Raw genomic sequence first — 26,331 nt, forward strand, 5'->3', positions numbered from 1 at the left:
CCAGTCAACACGAATAGTATAGTCGAAAGAACCGCTACCGTGAGCCAGCCCGGTCCTGTCACGAATAAATCCGTATTTTTAAAACGAAATTTGAAATTTAATCAGAAAATATCTAAGATTGTATATTTGTAATTTTTAGGCATTCTATTTTTATCTATTAGGTAGATTCCTAAAATGAATAACTTTTTAATTAATTGAAATTATTTTATTTTTGCAGAAACCGAAAGTCAAAAAGACAATTTTGAAAAATAGAAACGTGAACACTGTGGCTAACGATAATCTGGTAAGATGTTATATGCTTATTATATTTTCTTATATATTATTTAGAAAACTAAGACTGACAAGCTACAACAGTATAACAATAAGAAACATTAAACCACTTATATCAAAAAATCTATCTGATTCACAAGAAGCAAGAATCCAAGCCGAATAATATTGTTTTGATAAACGCGATAGTATATCTTAGGTACCAATAGGATTGGGACATGCCAAAGTTCCATCGCAGTTACTGAACAGTATTCATTGGACTCCAGAAACATACACTAGCGCCACAAGAAAGCTGTTGATGGCAGTGTTTTCACGAAGGTAAATGACAGAATAAGTTAGAATAAGTTTCAGAACAAAATAAAAATTTGCATTTTTTATTACAGCTTTGTAGGCTTTGATAAAGTTCTAAAAATAATTTTAACCGTTGTGATTTAAATGCGTTTTTTTTAATAGCGTGCTGGCAACCCATTCTTTGACGGGTAAGCCTTCTCCAGCCTTCCAGTTCAAGTCAGCTAAGAAGAAGCTAAATGCCCAGAGTGTTGATGACATTGTGCATACCGTGGCATCGCTCTCGTCTAAAGAAGTAGACGATCAAATGAAAAAATCTCGAGAATAGAGCACCGCGTAAACTGGAGATCCACATCTGAAGAACGTTGTCGCGCCGCGGAAATATGGTAAGAAACAGAAGTACTTAGACAGTAAAATAATTATTTAAGTATATGAAGTGGGGATATCTAATAACGATTATTTTCATTGTCTACTATTATTTTGTAATATTCCCAAAACACTCAATAATAATAGAACTACAAAAAATAATGCATTTGATTTTTTCCTAGGTTAAAAAGTTATTTATTCGGAACCAGCAAATGAATGCCCTATGAGAGAGAGACTTTGGGTATTACACTGCTCAAGTACCAAACATTAAAATACAGCAATAAGGTGTAATTATTAAGAATGTTCAAATTACGATGCTCATGCTCAAAACATTTAATCTTTTTTAGAACCGCGAAGTGATAAGTTAGATATATTATATGGAAATCAATGAAACAGCCACGATAGCATTATATTTGCTACGAATGTTCGAGCCAGTCAACACGAATAGTATAGTCGAAAGAACCGCTACCGTGAGCCAGCCCGGTCCTGTCACGAATAAATCCGTATTTTTAAAACGAAATTTGAAATTTAATCAGAAAATATCTAAGATTGTATATTTGTAATTTTTAGGCATTCTATTTTTATCTATTAGGTAGATTCCTAAAATGAATAACTTTTTAATTAATTGAAATTATTTTATTTTTGCAGAAACCGAAAGTCAAAAAGACAATTTTGAAAAATAGAAACGTGAACACTGTGGCTAACGATAATCTGGTAAGATGTTATATGCTTATTATATTTTCTTATATATTATTTAGAAAACTAAGACTGACAAGCTACAACAGTATAACAATAAGAAACATTAAACCACTTATATCAAAAAATCTATCTGATTCACAAGAAGCAAGAATCCAAGCCGAATAATATTGTTTTGATAAACGCGATAGTATATCTTAGGTACCAATAGGATTGGGACATGCCAAAGTTCCATCGCAGTTACTGAACAGCATTCATTGGACTCCAGAAACATACACTAGCGCCACAAGAAAGCTGTTGATGGCAGTGTTTTCACGAAGGTAAATGACAGAATAAGTTAGAATAAGTTTCAGAACAAAATAAAAATTTGCATTTTTTATTACAGCTTTGTAGGCTTTGATAAAGTTCTAAAAATAATTTTAACCGTTGTGCTTTAAATGCGTTTTTTTTAATAGCGTGCTGGCAACCCATTCTTTGACGGGTAAGCCTTCTCCAGCCTTCCAGTTCAAGTCAGCTAAGAAGAAGCTAAATGCCCAGAGTGTTGATGACATTGTGCATACCGTGGCATCGCTCTCGTCTAAAGAAGTAGACGATCAAATGAAAAAATCTCGAGAATAGAGCACCGCGTAAACTGGAGATCCACATCTGAAGAACGTTGTCGCGCCGCGGAAATATGGTAAGAAACAGAAGTACTTAGACAGTAAAATAATTATTTAAGTATATGAAGTGGGGATATCTAATAACGATTATTTTCATTGTCTACTATTATTTTGTAATATTCCCAAAACACTCAATAATAATAGAACTACAAAAAATAATGCATTTGATTTTTTCCTAGGTTAAAAAGTTATTTATTCGGAACCAGCAAATGAATGCCCTATGAGAGAGAGACTTTGGGTATTACACTGCTCAAGTACCAAACATTAAAATACAGCAATAAGGTGTAATTATTAAGAATGTTCAAATTACGATGCTCATGCTCAAAACATTTAATCTTTTTTAGAACCGCGAAGTGATAAGTTAGATATATTATATGGAAATCAATGAAACAGCCACGATAGCATTATATTTGCTACGAATGTTCGAGCCAGTCAACACGAATAGTATAGTCGAAAGAACCGCTACCGTGAGCCAGCCCGGTCCTGTCACGAATAAATCCGAATTTTTAAAACGAAATTTGAAATTTAATCAGAAAATATCTAAGATTACGTATATTTGTAATTTTTAGGCATTCTATTTTTATCTATTAGGTAGATTCCTAAAATGAATAACTTTTTAATTAATTGAAATTATTTTATTTTTGCAGAAACCGAAAGTCAAAAAGACAATTTTGAAAAATAGAAACGTGAACACTGTGGCTAACGATAATCTGGTAAGATGTTATATGCTTATTATATTTTCTTATATATTATTTAGAAAACTAAGACTGACAAGCTACAACAGTATAACAATAAGAAACATTAAACCACTTATATCAAAAAATCTATCTGATTCACAAGAAGCAAGAATCCAAGCCGAATAATATTGTTTTGATAAACGCGATAGTATATCTTAGGTACCAATAGGATTGGGACATGCCAAAGTTCCATCGCAGTTACTGAACAGCATTCATTGGACTCCAGAAACATACACTAGCGCCACAAGAAAGCTGTTGATGGCAGTGTTTTCACGAAGGTAAATGACAGAATAAGTTTCAGAACAAAATAAAAATTTGCATTTTTTATTACAGCTTTGTAGGCTTTGATAAAGTTCTGAAAATAATTTTAACCATTGTGCTTTAAATGCGTTTTTTTTTAATAGCGTGCTGGCAACCCATTCTTTGACGGGTAAGCCTTCTCCAGCCTTCCAGTTCAAGTCAGCTAAGAAGAAGCTAAATGCCCAGATTATTGATGACATTGTGCATACCGTGGCATCGCTCTCGTCTAAAGAAGTAGACGATCAAATGAAAAAATCGCGAGAATAGAGCACCGCGTAAACTGGAGATCAACAACTGAAGAACGTTGTCGCGCCGCGGAAATATGGTAAGAAACAGAAGTACTTAGACAGTAAAATAATTATTTAAGTATATGAAGTGGGGATATCTAATAACGATTATTTTCATTGTCTACTATTATTTTGTAATATTCCCAAAACACTCAATAATAATAGAACTACAAAAAATAATGCATTTGAATTTTTCCTAGGTTAAAAAGTTATTTATTCGGAACCAGCAAATCAATGCCCTATGAGAGAGAGACTTTGGGTATTACACTGCTCAAGTACCAAACATTAAAATACAGCAATAAGGTCTAATTATTAAGAATGTTCAAATTACGATGCTCATGCTCAAAACATTTAATCTTTTTTAGAACCGCGAAGTGATAAGTTAGATATATTATATGGAAATCAATGAAACAGCCACGATAGCATTATATTTGCTACGAATGTTCGAGCCAGTCAACACGAATAGTATAGTCGAAAGAACCGCTACCGTGAGCCAGCCCGGTCCTGTCACGAATAAATCCGTATTTTTAAAACGAAATTTGAAATTTAATCAGAAAATATCTAAGATTACGTATATTTGTAATTTTTAGGCATTCTATTTTTATCTATTAGGTAGATTCCTAAAATTAATAACTTTTTAATTAATTGAAATTATTTTATTTTTGCAGAAACCGAAAGTCAAAAAGACAATTTTGAAAAATAGAAACGTGAACACTGTGGCTAACGATAATCTGGTAAGATGTTATATGCTTATTATATTTTCTTATATATTATTTAGAAAACTAAGACTGACAAGCTACAACAGTATACTGTTGATGGCAGTGTTTTCACGAAGGTAAATGACAGAATAAGTTAGAATAAGTTTCAGAACAAAATAAAAATTTGCATTTTTTATTACAGCTTTGTAGGCTTTGATAAAGTTCTAAAAATAATTTTAACCGTTGTGCTTTAAATGCGTTTTTTTTAATAGCGTGCTGGCAACCCATTCTTTGACGGGTAAGCCTTCTCCAGCCTTCCAGTTCAAGTCAGCTAAGAAGAAGCTAAATGCCCAGATTGTTGATGACATTGTGCATACCGTGGCATCGCTCTCGTCTAAAGAAGTAGACGATCAAATGAAAAAATCGCGAGAATAGAGCACCGCGTAAACTGGAGATCCACAACTGAAGAACGTTGTCGCGCCGCGGAAATATGGTAAGAAACAGAAGTACAATAAAATATTTATTTGCGTCTTTCTACGTTAAGAGGGATATAAAAATAGGTGGCAATATAAAAAAAATCACACATTATTTGAAAATTTGAAGGAAATGACAATCATTATTTATTGTAAATAACAAATACTTTGATACCACTAAATTGAAATACCTAAATTAGCTTAGTTTGGTTATAATTGCATGTTTACCGACAAAAAGTAACTACCCTGGCCTGTCCCTTTTCTATTCTGTAACAGAATTTTTGAAATTTACACAGGAAATTACAAAAACTCTGTTACATTTACAAATACATTTGTGATACATTCTGATCTGAGCTTTATTTATTACATAAAGAAGCTTAATCAATAATTTTGAATACTTAAATAAACTCAGAGTTTTGTCCCTCGTATTTTATGTCTCCTCCCCTGGACATTTTTCGTCAGTTTAAAAATGCCGTTAAAGTAGGTACTACGGTGTAACAAATTTAAGTCTTGGAGCATGTTTCAAAGTGAAATTAGCTACAAACGGCGCCCGAACGAATCGCGTGCTCTCATTGGCCGACAGTCCAACTACGCCAGTCGGCTCGCGCGTCTGTCTGTCATTGTCGTCTCTCCACTGGTAAGATATATAGTAAAAATTGTAATTTGTTTTTACTTTAATTTATGCCTAGTTTACGGTGTTAGTTTGTTTTTTCGTAACAGTGAAAACGTCTCTGCCCTGCCGTATTTCCCCTGCCTCATGAAATGCCAGGATAGAGGCCTTACATCCAGGGTAAATACGGAAGTATCAAATTAGTACTTTTTTAGTATTTTACTTTTAGTTATTTATACTATTCTTCGTAAATAAGTAATTTGTTAACATAAATAAGTTTTTTTTATTTGAGTTAATATAAAACCACTACATAGTGTAAAAGTAACTTACACCATACATTACTTTACATAGTGTAAATGTAAAATAAATGTATATAATAATATAATTTATATTTCCGTTTTTTATACGGAACAAATTCTGTTTTCAGCATAATTCAGTAGAACAACTGGTTTGTTCTAATTATCTGCATTACTCATAAGTCTCCCAGACAGGGGATCACACTGGGTGTAGACACATACCCTTTTAACGTAGAATGACCCATTTAAGTATATTAAGTGGAGACATTGAATAACGATTATTTTCATTGTCAATTATTATTTTGTAATATTCTCAAAACACTCGATATAAAGTTCTGAAAATAATTTGAACCATTGTGTTTTACATGTAATTTTTCTTCATAGTGTGCTGGCAATACATTCATTGACGAAAAGACTTCTTAAAAGCTTTGTTAAAGACATTATGCACACCATGGTGTCGAAAGTGTGGCATTGCGGCAAATCTTGTCTATAACGATTAGCATTTAAAAAATATTTTTATTAATGGGTATGAACAATAGGCATGTATTTGTTATGTTTATTTACTTATATTTTTCCAGCAAAATGCATTGAACACGACAAAATAAAAAGATGAAACGAAAAAATCGCGAGAATAGGTCACCTATTTTTACATCACAATCTAACGAAACTGTGTGTACCTTAGGTCCAAAAGGTCCAATTTAAGAACCAAACTTGTCGGGTGGCCACGGAAATGTGGTTAGAAACAGTAACTAGTAGACAGTAAAATATTTACATAGGTATATTAAGTGGAAATATTATGTAATAATATTCTGAAACACTACATATGCATTTTATTTATTTTTTAAGTAGGTTCTTTCAACCTGATTTCACAATGTAATATTTGTTTAGAAGTGATGTGTATGATAAATAGAGCAACTATCCATATTTCATACCCTATGTATGCCTTTACTTAACAAAATAGTCTGATTATTAAATAATACCTTTAATGCCTAGCTTTTTAACATGAACATTGTGTTTTATTACTACTTAGACCTTTTGTTAGCAAGTCGGCAGACATTTGTGTAGCAGATATACAATTTTAATCCAGCCGTTTATAACCACTTTCCTGACAAAATGGTAGCATAAATCAATGTTCTTAAACCTCTTGTGAAATAAAAGGTTTTTCTATTAACTTTAGAGGATATCAAGAAAAGAAATACATCTATTATCATAAGCATCTCTTAATTTGACCTAAATCTTTAGTTTTGAAATTTGACATCAAACGATTTTATATATATATATAACACTTTCATCTAAGTACATAGTTACTTTTACATTCTAATAGGTGGAACTTGCATATATACATTTTCTTCAAGATAGCCATTTAAAAAAATGATGCTTACATCAAGATGGGTGATTTTAAATTTTACCCTCAAAGCAAATTAAAAACTTTAAAGTTTAGTACCTTAACACAGGTGAATATGTTTCTTTAATGTTTCTTCTACCTGCTTGAATTCATTCCCCAGGCTTGATTTTCTTCAAACGCGTGTAGCTCTTCTTTCATACCCTATTTGCACATTTCACTCTCAGGACCTATTGATGCCTCCTGCCTCGTAAGTGATATCTAATTTTCTTGCATTACAAGTAATATATGCTTATATATTTTCATTTATAGCATTTAAATTTGTTTTCACAGTTACCTAGTTGGTTTTGTTTATTACCTACCAGTAGTTGTCACCTTAGACGTTTCGTTCGATGATGACATTGACGTTCATTTGACCTGCCGTGTGTAGCTCCAATCCTTTGCATTGAGCTCTAATGTTTGTTTGCCTGACCAAAATGCCGATTCACCCCCAATGCTGTCAACGTCAGATGTCATATCCAGAAGTTTCGTTAATGACGTCGGAGCTTACCGTTAGGCCTGAATGTTCCATTCCAAAGACTACATTGTTTGAAATCGCGGCGCATTTCTGGTTTACCCGCTAACAGCAAATATCCAAACCACTCCTCACTGATTTCTAACCCTGTACTTTTAAATCGTCGAGCAGTTTCCATTATTTGAGATACATAATTTGTCATTTTCACAATACTCCAGGCGAATATTTATCAAAATCCGTAATAAACGGTCAATGCAGACGTTGGCCGCCCTTATGGAGTCTAGGCAACCGAGTTGTGATTGTCAAAGTATGAAAAATTGAAAATAATATATGTGAAGTATTAACATCCTATGTTATTTATTTTCCACTCCGGAATCTTCCACAAACTTATCCTTCTTGAGAATCCTGTGTCATCAAATATTTGCTTCAATTTATTCCATACCGGCGTAATTGTAGTTTTTTATACACACATATAACGATGTACATATAACGATGGATTAGTTATAAAATAACTTCGCTTTCGCTTTTCTTTGTTCGGCTTCCGTGATCGTTGGCGATATCGATGTCGTCGATATCGATGCCCACCAACACAAGAAAAAAATTCACTGCAAATATTAGGTACCAATCATCGTAGATTTCGCGTCCCTTCAATTTCGGCGACACGTTCACTATTATATTATCCCGCGGTAGACATTTTGGATAAATATACTTTTTACTCAACTAATTACTTTTAGAAACGACTGAGCCGATACCTGACCTGATAAACTGATAAAATACAAGGGTGGGTAGGCAGGTTAACTGTTGCAAATATAGCACAGATTAATAAATTAGAATCATAGATTTAGAAAAGTACCGCGCGCGGGTTGTAATCTTGTAAATGTTGCAATAGTAATAATTTTTATTCTTCAACGCACAGATATAAGTTAAATTAAATGATCTAAGGTTCAATATAATGTTCTTATATCTGTGTTTTTACGTGATTTTTACTCTTTTGTTCATAGAAAAGCTAAAGCATACTATAGGCAAGCTAAATTATATTTTATCACTATCGCACTTTATGATGTTTGAAACTGGTAGAAAGAGAAACACATACTTTAGATTAAAAATGCCTTAATTTTTTTATGAATTTTTAATGAATATAATTTTTTTACCTTAAACACAGATATAAGAACATAACATTGAAGAATAAAAATTAAATTGTAACATGGCAATAGGTTAGTAGCGGTGGTGCTTGCTTGCTTGGTGCACTTGCTTCCGGTGAAGGAAAATATCGTGATGAAACCTGCAGACTGGCTGATTATAAACTTGTGTGTGAAATGGAGAAGGCAATGGCAAACCACTCCATTAATAATGCCAAGAAAGTTGTGTGTGTTTAATTCCACGTAATGTCCACGACCCTCGGCCATGAGGAATACGACTATGAAGAAGATTATGTTATTCATGAAAAAGTTAAAGCCACAGATTATAAGAACATTATATTGAATGTTCTTATATAGCTGCAGTTAAAGCATATTTCAAGGAATATCTCCCTATTTTGTTTATTTTCTGTGATATGGTATATATATATATATATATATATATATATATATATATATATATATATATATATATATATATATATATATATATATATATATATATATTAGTATGCTTTGAACAAAATTTCTGTTTCTTATCGTTCTTTTTGTCCATGAATTTACGTCACTGTCAAAGCGGGTACCTACCTAAGTCAATGACTGACTCGAATTACTAGGTACAAGAAAAACGTGCATACATAAAAAACTTATGACGTAATTATGTCGCAAATCTTTAAACATACATAAAATGGCGGCATGACACATACCTAAACTTTTGGCAGGTGTTACCATAAATAAGCAATAAGCAAAATATGTTTGTCCTTGTCGTCAAAAGCAAAAATACGGTAGAAAAAAAGAGAAAAACATATATTTAACACTCTGCTTTAATTGCTTGATATGTATAACTAAAATTCGTATTTCCCATGTTAGTATGCATATAGGGAAGTATGTATATAGGGAAGATTCCCTCAACAAATTTCTCAATCAACAATTCCTTTTTAATAACATTTTATAATTGTTTTGATATCACGCATTACAATGGCGTTTCTCTAATTTAAAATCTGTTTTATCAACAGTCTTACCAGCCTGCCATTAGACACTATGATAAAACAGTACGTGTATGTGCAACTTACAATGGCGTTCATTCATTTTAAATCTGCTTTATCAACAGTGTTGGCTGTCATTCTCAAAATGATAAAACAGTATCTACATAAACACAACGTAGATTATACTTACATACTAAGTCTAGGAAACAATGTGTTTCCTAATATGTTGACAAGGGCTTCTTTATATAATGTATTCTCTAAGACCTAAGTTTGGCTTACGCATTTACGCGGTCGATGATTGAGTTGATGTCATTGTCAAAAACTGACAAATGAAATGACATATCATCTTATCAAGCACGTCACGTCATACGAAAATTTAGTGTTGGATTGGAAGGTTGTAAAAGTTGTGTTTTGATACGAATTATGCAATTAAATCGCGATAGTTGTGCGTGATTACTATTTTAACACTCTTCCTTCAACAATGTCTCACGAGACTGATCTGTTAATTTCGGTACCGCGTTCTTGTGTTGGTGATTTTTACACCAAGTATCTCAATTTAGTAGAAACTTTTTACTGTGTTACATTAAGTGAGGCTCCAGGCTTTGCGAAGGATAGATCAGATTATGTGTTCTTCAACGTCATATTTAACTTGAATCCAGCAGATGGGAGCTTCAATCAACGTGAATTGATCGGGCGTATACAGGTTCGTATAATTTTAGTTTTGGGATCAATCACTGGAACCCACATTATTGTTCACTCTTATAGCCTTTGTCTACTATTGCTTAAAATTTGGTTACGATCATCTTCAATAATTCAGTTTAAATCTTGAGTTGACACCCAGTATTACTTTCTATGCTTTGAAAAAAATGTTTAAGAGAGACCATATTTACATAATTTATTATTTACGAAAACCATATTAATTAATGTATGCATAATTAAGTATAATCAAAATTTGTCAATTTTCAAATTGGAATTTTTTTAAGATTTAAAAACACTAATATATATTGATGTTAATCTTTATTAACATAGGACATTTTGGGCAGTTTTTCCTAAAAGTAAAAACTGTTTTAGTTAATTTGTCAGGTTTTATATATGTATTAATATGAAAACATATTGTACTTATACTATTAATTATAATTATATTATTATAATGTTATCAGCCCATAAAGGCAACTAAAACAGAATATATTCTAGATTTTTATTGTTATTATTTCACTGTACATTGGTTTTCTTTATAAATCTGTAATGAAATAGAGAAGAATAAAATAACAAATGGTGAAACATTAGATGTCTCAAGTGTTGTTGAACAGTTCTTGTTCTTAAATACTTACATCTTATAAAAATAAGTCCCCCGTTGTATTTGTCTGTCTGTGTGAAAACAGTAAACTCAAGACTTCCCAAACACATATTTGAACCAAAAGATTGTGTGATCTCTGAAGAAGGTTTAGGTTTATAATTTACTAGCTGATACTCGCGGCTATGTGTTGCAAAGTTTCAAGGACATTGGTTGAGTAGATAGAGTGTGAAGAGATAACAAACAGACAAACTTACTTTCACATGTATATTATGGTTTTACCTGTATGAAGTTGGATTGGATACCTTAGAATAAAAGACTTTAAAATAATTATTGTGATAACAGACAATTAAAGACCTAATTTTTGGTTTAATATTTTTTCAAAGACTTGATTTAATCACCAATTTACCATAGGGTGTAGACCTTGATAAGTAATAATTAGTCTTATTAAATCAGTGTTTCTGCTTCATATTATGCCATGCCCTTGAAATGGTAGCAGATAAACAAAGATGGTTGTGCTTAATAGTGATATATAATTTCCTCATTTTCAAGCTTACATTTATTGTTCATTTATTTACATAATAGCTGTAAGGGACTTGCATCTACGGCATTGTCCAGGCTATTTTGTGCACTTTTTGGATTGTTAATTTCTACTTTAGACATCTTGTAGAAAATTTTCAGAGTAAAATTTAGTCATATTGCCAGTTAAGTACATATTATCAAAATTGATGCGATGTCGACTTTTATATCTGCGACGGATGCGACCGCCGAGACGATTTTCGGCATGACAGAGGTCAACGTTGCGCGGATTGTTTGGGGGCCGGCGGGTGCAGTGGGCGCACACCCGGATCTCGGTGCCCCGCTTCCCCTTCACTGAGCGGGCCCGTGGAGGTGTGCATGCGCCACATGCTGCCAGTAGTCTCCGCGCGGACTAGGCCGCGCCCGCACACGCGCTATGCCACGCCACGCGCGCTAATTCTAACGTCTATTATGTACGCGATCGACAACACCCAGGTGAGCGCGAAGCTTATTCCTCGAGACGAGTTCTCGAGTACACACTCCGATACCCCTCGCGGATGCCACCCTGCCCCGACCCTTGTAATGATGTTCATTCACGTTCGGCCGATATAACGATCCCGGAAGTAGAGCCGGTTCGTTAACGTCATATATGCTAATTACCTTCGACAGTGATCGCGTATCACCAATGAAAATTGTATTACTTAATTTCTCAATGTAACACATATGTCAAGTTAATTACACACGGATGAGTGAAACAATTATGTGTATGTGATGTGAGCTTCTTAGAAAGTATGGAAGGAATAATATTGCTGTTTACCGGATCTCTGATGAGTTAGGTGTAACAATAATTACTCGCGAGCACGCCGTCGCGAGCGAGGTGTTTGTGTTTTGTCACCTGCAATGTTTTGCGACGGTGTCGTTTATAATGTTGTTGTTTTTGCATTGTGAAAGTAGTGGAGAAGTTTAATTAATGTGTATGTCTTCATCAGTCGGCCGTGCGAAGTGTCGCAGGTCCGGCACTGGTTTTATAGATACTTTCACTCCGACTTTGAGAGCCCCAGTGATTTGTATTTGTTCGTTTATCTATGGTATCTGATCGCGAATTAAGTAAGCGCAAAACGGAAATTTTCCTAATACTTGCATTAATGAAAAATGCTGATATCTTATCTGATTGAGAGACGAGAGACGATTATTATTACAGTGAATCAATCACTTTCATCGATTGAATGTACAACTTTATTAGTGGATTAACACAAGACTAAAGGTCCAAAGCACCAATTTATTTTTCAAAATTATTGTGAGAATATGTATACTTACACAATTCTATGGTAAGGCATGTTGAGTCTTATGTGTTTTAAAATTTTATATATCAATATACTTACACGAGTTTTTGAGTTGTTTTGAGTTTTTACTAAAACAAAAACTCTTTAGTTGAACTGAACATGGTTCGTGGTGTTAATAATATTAAAATTAATTATAATATTTTTACACTTCTATTTCAAATAATTCTAAATAGGTACCACTTCCCGCTAAATTATAACTGCGTAAGTTTGGATGTGCTGATGTGAAGGATGCTGTGGAAGTACCTATGTTTGTTAGGTTAGGTTACCTACTTAATCACGCAAAATATAGTGAGAACTAAAAATATTAATATACCTAATATTGATCAAATTTGACTCTTCTTCAGTTTTATTACTTGCCTTGCATGAAGTGCCAGGAACCTTTTCAACTACTTTATTGTTTCTACATTGGTACATTCCTCGTTCCCTAACTAACACGATGAGAAGGTTCCCCACTAACTCCTATCAGTTCCCAAGACCTACCTACCACACAAACATCAATATTTTTTTTTTTTTCAATATTTTTATTTTTTTTTTATTTTATGGAGAACAAATTTTTTAATAAACCCTACCTAAACCTCAAGGCTCAAACAAAATGATACTAGTTTTATTATATTTTTCTTTCTTCTCTCTGGTCCTGAAGAAGACCTACTCTTTTTTTTTTAATGGTGCTAAAAAGAAAATATCGCTTAGGTATTAATTAAAATATATTATATCAGATAACATTTAATACTTTTTACACACATGTTACAATCTTATTCAGCTCTGGGGGCTGACTGTGTCAAAACATAAATCAAATAAAATCTTGTTGGTTTTTCTGTTCTTCTTTCGAAATGCAATAAAGAGTTTTTTTTAATGTAATGGAGGAGTATCATTACAGTACCTAGGTATAACAGTATATTTTTTCCATAAAAGGAATCCCTGAAGAACTTATTTATTTATTCACCCAAACGAAGCTGCCGAATAAAAGATACTGTACGATAAAAGATATTAGATTTTATCCTTGCCTTATTGCCTTTATTAGGGTTCGTTTCTTTTTTCATTGATAGGTTTATACATAAAAGCGAAATTTAGTTGTCAAAAAGCCATTATCGCAAACTTTTATCATATACCTAACTAATCAAAATAAATACAGATTATGTTAGATATTAGATATAACTAATCCAAATATCGGGTTGCTAGAACTCAGTTATGGACAAAATATTAGTTTCGATGGAGACGAGACACATATATTTACTATATGAAGGTTATGTATTCACGGATGTAAGGTGGTAAACAATCAGAAAATACGTCACTATGCCTACTTATATTTATTATAGTTTCAATAACTGTTCCAAGTTCCAACAATTTCTTTTTTGTGAGATTTTTTCATCATTATAGATTTATCCACCACGACCACGATATCAACATTCATATTTAGGCCATGAATGTTGGTCATGGATAATCCATTATTTTTTAATCATTGAAAATGACCTATGAATATTTTTCGAAAATCATAATCATATGTGAAAGCATAGGTAATTATGTCGTCAATGTATTGAATTAATGACACATTATTTAATCTCTTTAAAAACCCAATGTGTGTTAGTACACACTCATCCTATGTTAGTAGGATTCCTAAAAAAAATTTTACAGTGCTTGAATATTTTTCTGCTGAAAAAAAAAACCACATAGGTACATAAGTCAGGAAAAGTTTCAGAAATTTCTGTACAGCCAATAAATTTGGAATTATTTAAATCTTTATTGAACTCTATTTTGCCGGATTTGGCCAAATGTAAAAAGTTCTTCATTGTTTTTCCGGACATTATGTAACTCCTTTCAGCGGAAAAATATTGAAATTTTTCATCGCTTGCCCACTAATTTGATTAGTATTAGTTTAGCCCCAGGATAAGGATAAGGACTTGAACTCATTTTTTTTGTCTAGAGAGTATCAGACGAATAAGCCTGCCTATAACTAATATCGAACTATTTCAACTGATAAAAGTAGTGGTTTAGCAACCTTCTAATGTTCAGCTGTATCCGGTATGATTATACTCTGATGTAATGAATGAATGTCAATAGACTAGACTAGACAGGCGCCGAACTCTGCGACGACGGGGGCCAGTTGTGGTTTTAGTTCTATAAAATATAATACATTTACTATTTATTCCGTAGGTATAATATAACGACAAATTCTGGTTCTAGCTTCGTAAAATATATATATAAATAAAAAAGCTATTTATAAATAGGAAATCTAAAAGTACTTGTTATTGATATTTTGCACAAAGCCTAAGATTAGACCGAGTGAAGTGACGTGTTTTGTTTACGAACTAAATTTTTACAACCAAATAGTTGCATGAGGAAGGCTTCCTAATCAAATAGCATAGTCAAGTGTAGTCAACCAACGATGTCTACAATAGAAATACAAATTTATATGCCTAATTGTGTGAACCCGACAAACGTAATACAAATGAGAAAAAACCTCACTAGGTGCGCATGCGCACGTGTGGGGAAACCCCAGGGAGTTATGCGTAGGTAGAATCCGACGCGCCGCAACAACAATGCTTTTTCAGCTTTTTATATCCTTAATTTACATGAACTCTTTTGGCCATTCTATTACGCAATAATCCACGATTGTGACAGCAAACCTTATTGGACCACAGTGGTCGAATATGATCGATCATTGATGAAGCAAATTCAAGAAACAGAATACGTAGGTACTGCTATGTGTTCCAGTCCCTTCAGTTTGGGGTTAAATATTTATATATTGTTGACTAAGAGATGAACTATGAAAGACTATCTTATTCAAAGCACTCGGTAGAAACTCAATTAGCTAGTTCGTATAATATCAATTTAAGTTCTACAAAAATTTATCAACTAGCCGTGTTATAATAATGACCTCATGACCTCCTTTGATTCATTAGTTCAATCGGTAAGCAAAAGTTTAAGATCATTGATGCAGGTATGCATCAGATCTATGATCTTAAACTTCTGCGAGAACGATTCAGATAGATGTTAATTGCGTCTTTAAAGTGATGACAGTAGTATTAATGGTTGTCGATTTAGCAAATCGTTTTTTGTGTTGATTCCGAACGACCAACAGTCGCATTAACAGTTAGTAAATAGCCAATGTTCCTAGTTTGCATAAATTCACGACACTTCGCTATTCGTCACGCTTTATTGCGAATTTACTTTTTCCACATGTACCTTTGCATTATAGCGATTTTGTTTTCTACGTGTTACCTACCTTCGATCTGCTTCAAGATTACCTCAAAAGTGCTATCAAGAAATATCAATTTGCCATTTTTGTAGTTAGCTACTATCCTTGAAGTTTTAAATTTTACATTAATTTTTGAGTCAACAAAGCCCTAAGGTGCATATGTATTGTCTAATTAGGTACACTTCATAGCGAAAGACAATAGGCCGATTGTGACGCAAACCGTTAAGATAATCCGAAGTTGCGCTAATCTGACTGACACTTATCATCGCAGAGTGCCAGTGTACTAAATCATGTGTCCAATTATAGATGTATGCATTTCAAGTACATATGTGTGCGTGTATTTGAAGTATGTCGCGTGCTCGCATCCTGTTCGGCGCTGACGCCACATCGAACGAGTCGACGTCGCCCCAATCCTCCCTTCCCATTGGTCACTCTTATCTGTAAAACAAACACGCGATAGAATTTCTCCTTACAAACGGAACCAATTTGTGCCCACCCAACAGACGCTGTTATCGTATACGGTCGTTCAATTTATGAACGCACTAGCAAACTTGTAAACAGTGCATCACGTAGTGAAACTAGGCCATGCATATGCAAATACTCATTAACAACATATCATTAATCAGAAACTGGTTTCCGTCAACTAATAAAGGAAGCGCACATTTTCGTCAATGTTGATGTCTCTGACGTCAAAGTCAAGAATAATTAAATAATTCTAGTTCTTGGGAGATAACACTTTTTTATGTTTCTTATTTACAATATGAACTGCGCAACTCTGCGGTTATGCTTAGGAGTATTGTTTGTTGATATGCGCAGAAATTGTGCGTATCGTTTTTCTATTCACGTGCACTTGTCAGTTACAAAATCGAAACGCTTTCGCTTGAGGTGTGTGGGGAATAGCCATGCTCATGATGGAGATAAACAATCCTGAATGCAACGTGCTTGCCATTACTTATTGCTGATTCTAAATAGATGAGACAACTGCAATGTGAAAACAAATCGCCTTTTAGTTATGTTTGTATAGTAAACAGTGTTATATCTACTTACGTGTGCAAATATCGCACAAAGGAAGTAAATAGAAGAATTCGTCATATGTTGTATTCGTTTAGTTTCATTAGTAAAGATTTTGATGAATTCATCTTAGCAATGCTTTGTAGGTCACGTGACGTGAGTAATGTAATGTTATTATAGTTTTTTATTTAGTAGCTTATTAACAAAAATTGACTTACTCATTTAATACTGAAACTTGATAAGGTTTACCCAGTCTTTATATATGCTGGTTTCTTATATAGGTATAGTGTTGTAGTAATTGGTGTGAATTGGATTTAGGTAGTAATAAGCTAATGCCCGCGACTTCGCACGCATTGATTTCCCACGGGAACAGCTATTTTTCCGGGATGAAATGGTTATATGGAATCCCTATGTCCTTTTCCATTACTTCAAGCTAGATGTATACAAACATTCAAAGAAAATTGGTCGAGTAGATAGAGCGTGAAGAGTTAACAAACAAACAAATTTACTTTCACATTTATAATAGGTATTAGGAAGTTGGTAGATATGCTTTTGAGTGTAAAACTTCTCAATATTTATAATACCGCGCCGGATTAAAAATGTAACTGACTAAAACGATAGCCATGACGTGCTTGTACATTTTGAAAAAGAAAATTAACAACACTTCATACAAACAAGTTTATTACAACCGTCATAAATGCCGTCTTTTATAAAGTTGCGGTTACTTTGATAGAGGGGTAGATTTATCAAACGGGTAGATTTAGCAAACATCCTGTTTAAATTTAACAGAAAGCGGAACTCGCCTGCGTCCTACGTTCTCCGAAATTACTGAGTACTGATGCAATAACGCCTTCTAAATCCAAAGTATTTTAATAAGCATGTCTTGTTGCTAATGTTAGATTTGTATCGTTGCATTCCCGACCTTCAAATTGGATTTAGGTAGTAACAGACTTCTTGTGAGCTTTATCTGTTATGTCTCCACAATGTCTCCGAACATGGACACATACACGCGAATGCGTGAACATTGCGTAGTTAGTATGAGTGCTTTTATTTACCGCAATAAAAAACCAGCAATGTTACCGAATCCGCCAAAGTTTGGCAAACTGTTCGACGCCAGAGTGTGGTGCCGTTATTTCATTTAGGGTAAATAATTTACTATTTACTTATATGTAAGTATGGTTATAAAATATAGTAACGTTGAGTTAACAAGTATTTAAATTTACATTTTGGCAACTAGCTATATTTGTACTGTGGCTATCCTACAGAAAGACTTCCAAATCAGATTGGAACTATCCAGAATTTAATGCATTCAAACAATCGAGCTCTTTAGCTTTATTAGTAGTATCACTACGTTATGTGAATTGTCGTAGGTACCTATATTAGTATTTTTACAAGGAAGGATCCACATCACGCTCTATTGTGCGATTTGTTTTTCCCATTTCGCGATTTTTTGCCACAAATGGAAATTATAGCCAGTCTAACGTAATTTTAACTATCGTATAAGGCGATGAATGTTTGGATGTTTTATTCAATATCATATCTATAATTATATTTAAAGGATTTTTTTTACAAATATTTATTAATTTATATAGTATTGTGTAAATACAGTCAAACTGTGAATCTCTAACTAAAATCTAAAGTTCAATAACAACTTGCAAAAATATTTTTGTCGCAATACATCGGTAGGCAATAAGGTTACTGATGGTAAGTAAGCATTTAGACCTCAAATGTAGCAATTATCACTCAGAGATTCTGCTAAACCCAATTACTTTATTAACGTCTCATTCGTTTCGCCTGTAACTTATCCACGGTTTTCGTTTAAAGATTGAGAAGAGTGACCAGGAAAAACGTAAACAAATAGATGAGCGAACCTAAAGCGGGTAAACACCGTAACTAACAAACCGGGAAGGTAAATATCTATTGGGTTTTTTGTCTATCTAATGTCACAGTCAACTATAGTGACAAGATAGAAGCCATGAGGAAATTGTTTCTTGTCTATCTATTGTCTAATCTAACTTGGACAGGCTTAGCGGTAGTTGAGTGGTCTGTGGCGGTAGCATATTGTTTTCCTCATAGTCATAAAAAACATGGGTGTCCTAGTTCACAATTTTTTTAATTTATTTATCATTAGTAAATTGAAATGTTATGAATTACAGCTGTTTATCAAAGATTGTCTTGATGACTGACTGACGTTTGACTGAATGAGATCCTGCAGACTCGTGGTTACTTACAGTTTCGATACACTGCTCACTTGATTCCAATACGCAAATTACAGGGGAAAATATAAGTGCCAAGCAGGCGTGAAAAGACAAAATATAATGACATCAAACTCTGAGCTGTACTGAAAGAATATTTTAACATTCTATGATTGACAGGTAACCTGAAAATGTCAAAGATGAAGATTACTTTAGAAAGTCTACGTTAAACACATTTTTGAAAATATCTTACTGCTTTTGTTGTATTGTTTTGTGAATTAGAAAAATATGTCGTCTGGGATTATGGTAACTTTATAATATAATATTCTGACTATGAGCGAAAAATGATTCGTGTATCGCGGCCTCTGCGGCGACGGTTTACGCGCACTATATTTTTTAGAAAGTCGCATCCGGCTGCGCCGATGTAGGTGGGGCGTTTCCGTACCTTGCGCCCGGATGTGCAAACACAAGCTCCCAGCAGAATAAACCAGAGACCTACTAAACAATGTGTTTTATTTCTCTTCATGACGCTATCCACAAATTGGCGACATTTTAGATGATCATATGGATAATTCGAATTCAACCTTATTCAAATGCTTTCAGTTTCCCAGCCAACTAGGTCTCTACACGGATGTTGAATGACTAAGAATTATTTTCGATCGAATAACCCGACATGAGAAAATTATAAAACGGAGCGGGGCCTTCATATGAATAGACACTGCGTAAAATTAATATACCTGCGCCGAACCTCGAATATTTTTGCCGATTTAGTTAAGTAATGAATTATAAACAACCGGTATGGTCGACAGTTGCGCACACGCTAAAGGTCAATGATCATCTGTAGATCCGCTTCGACGCCCTGATGAGATGACCCTGTCTTGCCCCGGCGCCGTTTGTGGTATTATACCTATCAGCTTATTGATCGATGATCACAAACTTGGTGTAACAAGTGCCAAATTAACACTAGCCTTCAGTCATAAAAAACTCATTTATGTAATCCTCGTTGTCGTTAAAGGAACTAAAAATTCAACGATTAAGTGTATTATACCTATAAAATGTAGTATCTAGTTTGATAACTTTACATAGTACTAAATTAAATTTATTCGCCTATAAGGCGAACAAATTTAATTTAGTACAGTAACAGAAGCCCAAAAAAGTATCGAATCAATGACGTAAATGACTAAATGTTATCAAGTGTTTCGTTTAATTAGGTAGGTACATACGAAGTTAACATGCGAACTAGCTATACCTATTTCGTTACCACTTATGATGGATTTGTAAAATAGTTAAGTACATAAATTAAAATTAGGTAATAAAAAATGCAGGTATTACTACGGCCGAATGAGCATTTTTGACTGAATACCTAGTTATAATATAACATGTTTTTTTCTGTAAATGGTCCAATAAAGAGTTCATCTATCTCTTATTCCAGAAATATGTGGAGTCATCACTGGGCTGGGCCGGCGAGCGCGGAGAGGACTCCAGTTATGACTCGGAGTGCGAGGACGAGAGTGCACACAGGGCCGCGTCGCGAACGCCCTCCGACACACTCGCGGCAGAGTTCGCGGAGTACGTCACGCTAGCGTCCGCCGCGCCGCAGCTTAACCAGGTGAGACTGAACAATACATATTATAAAACAAAGCCATCAACCACGTCTGTCTGTCTATTCGCGATAAACTCAAAATCTACTGCACGGATTTTCATGCGGTTTTCAGCGCGGTCAAACATTTGTACTTGTTGAACAGATATTTGCCTGCGGTTCTGAGCTGCCTGGACGTTCTGTGTTTGCCATACCGGATGTTGAGTGTTGTCCATGCAAGCTGAAAATTGCTGAAAATTTACCTGACATATCTAGATTGGTACCCTAATTTCTCAATGTCAAATGGCACTTAGCGTTTACATAAACAAAAAACAATCATTATTTAGTTATTACTATTTAATAATTATTTATTTATTATGTGTATATGGCATAGATATCGAATATTTTTTGAACCTTGGACCGTGTATCAAAGTACAGAGTAGAAAAAACATAACACGTTCCTTTGATAACGTCAATTGCTGATTGGAAAGAACTAACTGAAATAATCACGGGTAAAAGCTAGCCTATAAATATATCAAATTAAATGGTAAAACGAAGACAGATTATTTAGTAGCTATATTAACGCTATTTCAATAAGAAGTCAAAATTCAAAATACAATTCAAGATGCGTTGACGAACCTACCTATATTCAAATTCAAATAATTCATCTTGGATTAAAACACATTAATATTAAAAAATTATAAGTTGGGTTGTTGGATTATTGCTTATTAGTGATACATAAAAATATGTTATTTGAATGTTTTGTTCTAATTGCACTTAGAAACTGATAATTATAAAATGTAACAGTTCTAAAAAAACTTTAGTTTATATTGTAGGTACTGTTAGCTATTTAGATGTGGTTCTTATTATTGTAAATAATTGGGTAATAGCATATGATCGCATACGTAATATATAATATGTTTAATTCATATTACATTATAACATAATGCATATTACAGGCGAAGATAGAGTTCGCAGTGAAGCTGGGTTATTCAGAGCGACTGGCGAGGATAGCCCTGCAGAGGCTAGGACCTGACCCTCCACGCAATGAATTGCTAGCCGAGCTCATCAAACTGGCGGCCAAGCAGCCGCCACGGACGCTGTCCCCGCCCCCGCCCTCCGACCCTGACCCCCCGCCCGATAGGGAACTGCTGCGACAAATAGTCATCGATGGCAGCAATGTTGCAATGAGGTAGGTTTCTCTGTATTATGTAATTGTTGGTGCACGTGTCGAAACTAATAGAATTGTTATTACGAGGGCGAGTATTGTTCGTACTATTGCGCAGGCTGAGTACTTCATTTGCGAGTTTTATATTCTTATATCTCAATTTGAATTAGATCAGTGAATAGTTTTAGAAACCATTTTTAAAAAGAATGTATGATATTAACAGGTTGTTTATTGTTGTGTCTTTCTTCAAGTATATTATTAACATATTGCCTTGCCTTTTCCAGCCATGGCAACAAAGAGGTATTTTCATGTCGAGGAATAGAAATATGCGTGGATTGGTTCCGCGCCCGCGGGCACAAAGACATCATAGTGTTCGTGCCCAAATGGCGCAAGGAGGCGTCGCGGCCCGACAACCCTGTGGCGGACCGGGACGCGCTGGAGAGACTCGAGAGAGACAGAGTGCTCGTGTACACGCCCAGCCGCCTCGTGGGGGGCAAGCGTCTCGTCTGCTACGACGACAGGTACATACTGCGCCTCGCCGCCGACACCGACGGCATCGTCGTCTCCAACGACAACTACAGAGACTTAGCAGCAGAGAACCCCGAATTCCGCAAGGTCGTCGAAGAAAGACTCCTGATGTACTCCTTTGTAAACGACAGATTCATGCCTCCCGATGATCCTTTGGGTAGGTCAGGACCTACACTGGACGCTTTCTTACGCGCCCCGCCGTCTCGCGCAGATCCACCTCCGGCCTGCCCGTACGGGCGAAAATGTACATACGGCAACAAATGCAAGTTCCACCATCCCGAGCGCGCCGGCCGGCCTCACAAGTCCGTGGCTGAAAAGTTGTCTGAAAGAGCGGCGCGGGCGTTGAGAGCGCGCGATCTGCACACCGTCAGCTTGCCGCCGGGCGGCCGGCCCGTGGACTCCAAGCGCCCTCTAGCCCGGGCCCACTCGGCCGCCCCTCGACTGGCGGACGCGGCTCTCGCTACACACTTCGAACGAGCGCAGTTGCAACTGCCCGGGCCGTCGCAGCCGCCGCCGGCGCAGCAGATGGCGGACGGCAACCCGCACCGCAAGCTGGCGCGGCAGCTGACGCTGAACCCGCTGAGCGACCCGCGGCTGCAGCAACACTCGGCGGCGGCGCGCGTGTCGTCGGCGCCGGCGGGCGGCGCACGCGCGGCGGGCGCGCCGCTGTCGCCGAGCGCGTCCGAGGGCGCGCTGCAGCACTGGGACGCGCGCCGCCGCATGCACTATCACCTGGCCGGCATCTTCCCCGAGGCGCAGGTGGCGGAGGCCATGGCGGCGTACCCGGAGGAGACGGACGCGCAGACCATGTGCGCCATCATCCTAGCGCGCTACAGGCCCAGCGAGGCGCGGCTGCCGCGCGCGGCGCCGCACTGAGCCGCTGCCGCCGATCGTCGCTCCGAGCGGACGATGCGTTGACGAACCTGAATTATTTCGATTTTGAAACAAAATCGATTCAATATTCGCTGTCGATCAACGAGCTTCGGAACTTTTGGTGCTCATTTGAATTCGAGTGTTCTGGTACATTGCCAATATAATAATATACATCGATGTAGTATTGAGCGAATGTGCCTGTGGTTTTAACGAATCTAGTATAGTGCCAATCACGCCAATCCGTCACATGATCGTGTTACTAATCAAGTAGGCAGTTATACATTTTTGTAAATTTCATTTATTCATTTTCGTTGTACACTTCTAAGAAGTGTATAATGTATATTTAATATGGTATAACTATAATTTAATTTAGACATTAAGATGTACAAATTAACTAAAATATATGTATTTTGACATTGTTAATCTATTAAAGTTTAATTAAATATATTTACCTTTTGGCTTATATACGCCTTTTATATTGTAATCATCCAGTGAATCGATTTTCCACTTATCCATCATTTAAATACAAGATATTACTCTAATATACTAATTTTTCGTAGCTAGTAAAGCTTGTGTGATGATACAAACAATATATAATATATTGGTACTATGTACCACTCTTTGAGTTTAGTGAAAACTTTTTAATATAATGAAAAAATGTTTATAAATTTAGTATATTAAGTTATAGGTATGACCACTTTTCATTAATGTTTTTATTGTTCACAACTATTTCATAAGTATAAATTAATTTGTAATTATGTCCAATATATTACATAAGTACCCTTTATTCAGACCATAGATGACAAAAACATGTGCAAGGTCTATAAATTGTCTTTGACATATTATGTTCTATACACATAAACCATGTTTTCTACAGTTTAGTATTCAGTAGGAGAATCTCTGTTGCCAAAAGGTGTCTGCAACACTCAACTAATGTATGTAATGTATGTAAAATGTATGTAACATCCAAATAGTTTTTGTCAACTATTACAGACGAAATGATTAAAAATCATTGTTAAGACTTGGTCATTCCTATTTAGCATTAACTCTAATCAATGGCCAGATTTATTATGGACTAATAGTCATTTGGATTATACTTAGGTGTTAAATTGACACACACAATTTATTGTTTGATTTTTATTAAATTGAACTGTTAAAAATTAATGCAATGCATCAATTGAAATGGTAAGATAAATATATCTACTAGTGTGCTGTACTTCATATCAGTATTTGTGTATGGTGTATGGCATTATTAATTTAGTATAATTGACAATCAAATTTTACCAATGTCCCACAGGTTACAATATTGCAACTGCATATAAGTAAATGTCATAAGTTTGGTAAAACTTGATTGTGGTGTTCAGAAGTGTTTTAAAATGCTTATGTTATTGTGTTTTAAGGCACAGCTGCCAACTGTCTTACATTCCTTGTGGAATGATTAACATGATACATGTCTTTTTTGACATTATGATTATTAATGTTAAGAATAAAAAAAATGTCTTTATCCTCAAAACATGGTTTATTTTTAGCTCATCCTTTTACTTTTAACTCTATTAGGATTATTTGAAATTCGTTTGATCATCACTTTCTTGAAAGTACTCCTGTCTGTCTGTTCTTTGTTAGGCTTATCAGAAAATTCAATATAATTCTGTCCAACAAAGTGCTTGGTTGTCTTTGCTGGCACAACTGTACCATTAGGAATAAATACTCTAGTCTTTCTATTAGATCTGTATAAATAAGGATTTGTTATACAAACAGATTCATCCATAGCAGTAACTTGCTCTAAATTTCTTACAGCAGTAGCTTCTTTACTAGGGTCTACATCCATAATTTCTTCCTCTTTACCATTCTTATTTGATATTTCTTGCAGCACTGAATAATTCTTTGCTATCTCAAGTATAGTACATGTAAGATCAGGCAAGTTATTAAGTTTTATACCTAAGCAACTTGTGGAAATACCAAAGTAATTTTCAGATGTTTTGCGTAGATTTTTACAACAAATAAATGGTACTTGAGCCTTCTTACATGCTACTGTTACAGGTTGAACTATAACTCTGGGATTAACCATAGCATCTATAATAATGGCTGAGCATTGGTTACTTTGAATAGCTGCACAACATTCTGTTATTCCAAACAATAGTCCAGGGACTTTTCTGAAAGATAGACATTATTTTGTCAATATCAGTAGAAGAATACTGAGCAAAGGTTAAATGATTGAAAATAAGTTAAAAAAAAATAACTTACTCTAGTTTTGGAGGCTTCGGACGCTTTTCCTTAGGGATTGATTTCAATTCATTCCAATGTAGTTTTTTGATAACTGGTATTCCCACTTTGTGCTTGCCGAGAGCCATTTCCAATAAAGTTTTCTGGTCTTCTGACACCTCAGGCCTAAAATTGAGATGTTCAAAATAAATCTGTTAAAGATCTGCCTTGTCCAACAGTACTTTGAAGGTTATAAATATACATAGGTGTCCACAATACTTACCATAAAACTGGATCTGGCCTGCACAGTACATTTTTTATCGTTTTTTTTAATTTATTTTTATTCAACTTTTTTTGTGCTCCTGATTCTCCCATTATGGACAAAGACAAAAAAGTAAAGTAGGTAAAACAACTTGCTTGATCCAATTTGCAATTCCACAAATAAATGTTTGTTTATTACTTATTTAAACTGTCTGCTGACACATGACAATGATAGGTAGGTACATGTCATTGCTCATGTCATGTAGCCTGTTTTTTTCTTTTGCTAGTCTTTGGTCTGCCCCTTTCAAAATGCGGGAATTTCAAAATCAACCGACTTTTTCAAAAGAGAGCAATTTCTACTGTTTCCATTTTCTATTGCTAATTCCCCTGGAAAAATAATTACTACCTACCTAAAGCATCCTCCTTCCAATTTTCCGAAACCTATTACTACAACAACAACAACTACAACTATTGGGTAAATACCAGTAAACAGTAAAAACAAGCAAA

The 26,331-nt window shown here is 35.0% G+C and overlaps 2 protein-coding genes across 2 annotated transcripts; one reads left to right on the forward strand and one right to left on the reverse strand.

Annotated features, from left to right (window-relative positions):
* The first annotated feature begins 10,017 nt into the window (after window positions 1-10,017).
* Regnase-1 (Regnase 1) lies at window positions 10,018-24,874 on the forward strand. Its single transcript, XM_053754692.2, has 4 exons — window positions 10,018-10,358; window positions 20,646-20,822; window positions 21,752-21,984; window positions 22,245-24,874. The coding sequence occupies exons 1-4, from the start codon at window positions 10,137-10,139 to the stop codon at window positions 23,362-23,364; spliced, it is 1,752 nt and encodes a 583-aa protein (XP_053610667.1). The 5' UTR covers window positions 10,018-10,136; the 3' UTR covers window positions 23,365-24,874.
* On the reverse strand, window positions 24,868-26,139 carry LOC128675353 (uncharacterized). Its single transcript, XM_053754698.2, has 3 exons — window positions 25,847-26,139; window positions 25,606-25,749; window positions 24,868-25,514 (listed from the first exon to the last, which is right to left on the reverse strand). The coding sequence occupies exons 1-3, from the start codon at window positions 25,936-25,938 to the stop codon at window positions 24,887-24,889; spliced, it is 864 nt and encodes a 287-aa protein (XP_053610673.1). The 5' UTR covers window positions 25,939-26,139; the 3' UTR covers window positions 24,868-24,886.
* Window positions 26,140-26,331: the final 192 nt, after the last annotated feature.

The sequence above is a fragment of the Plodia interpunctella genome, chromosome 14 (genome assembly GCF_027563975.2).
Source record: "Plodia interpunctella isolate USDA-ARS_2022_Savannah chromosome 14, ilPloInte3.2, whole genome shotgun sequence".
NCBI classification, from domain to species: Eukaryota; Metazoa; Arthropoda; class Insecta; order Lepidoptera; family Pyralidae; genus Plodia; species Plodia interpunctella.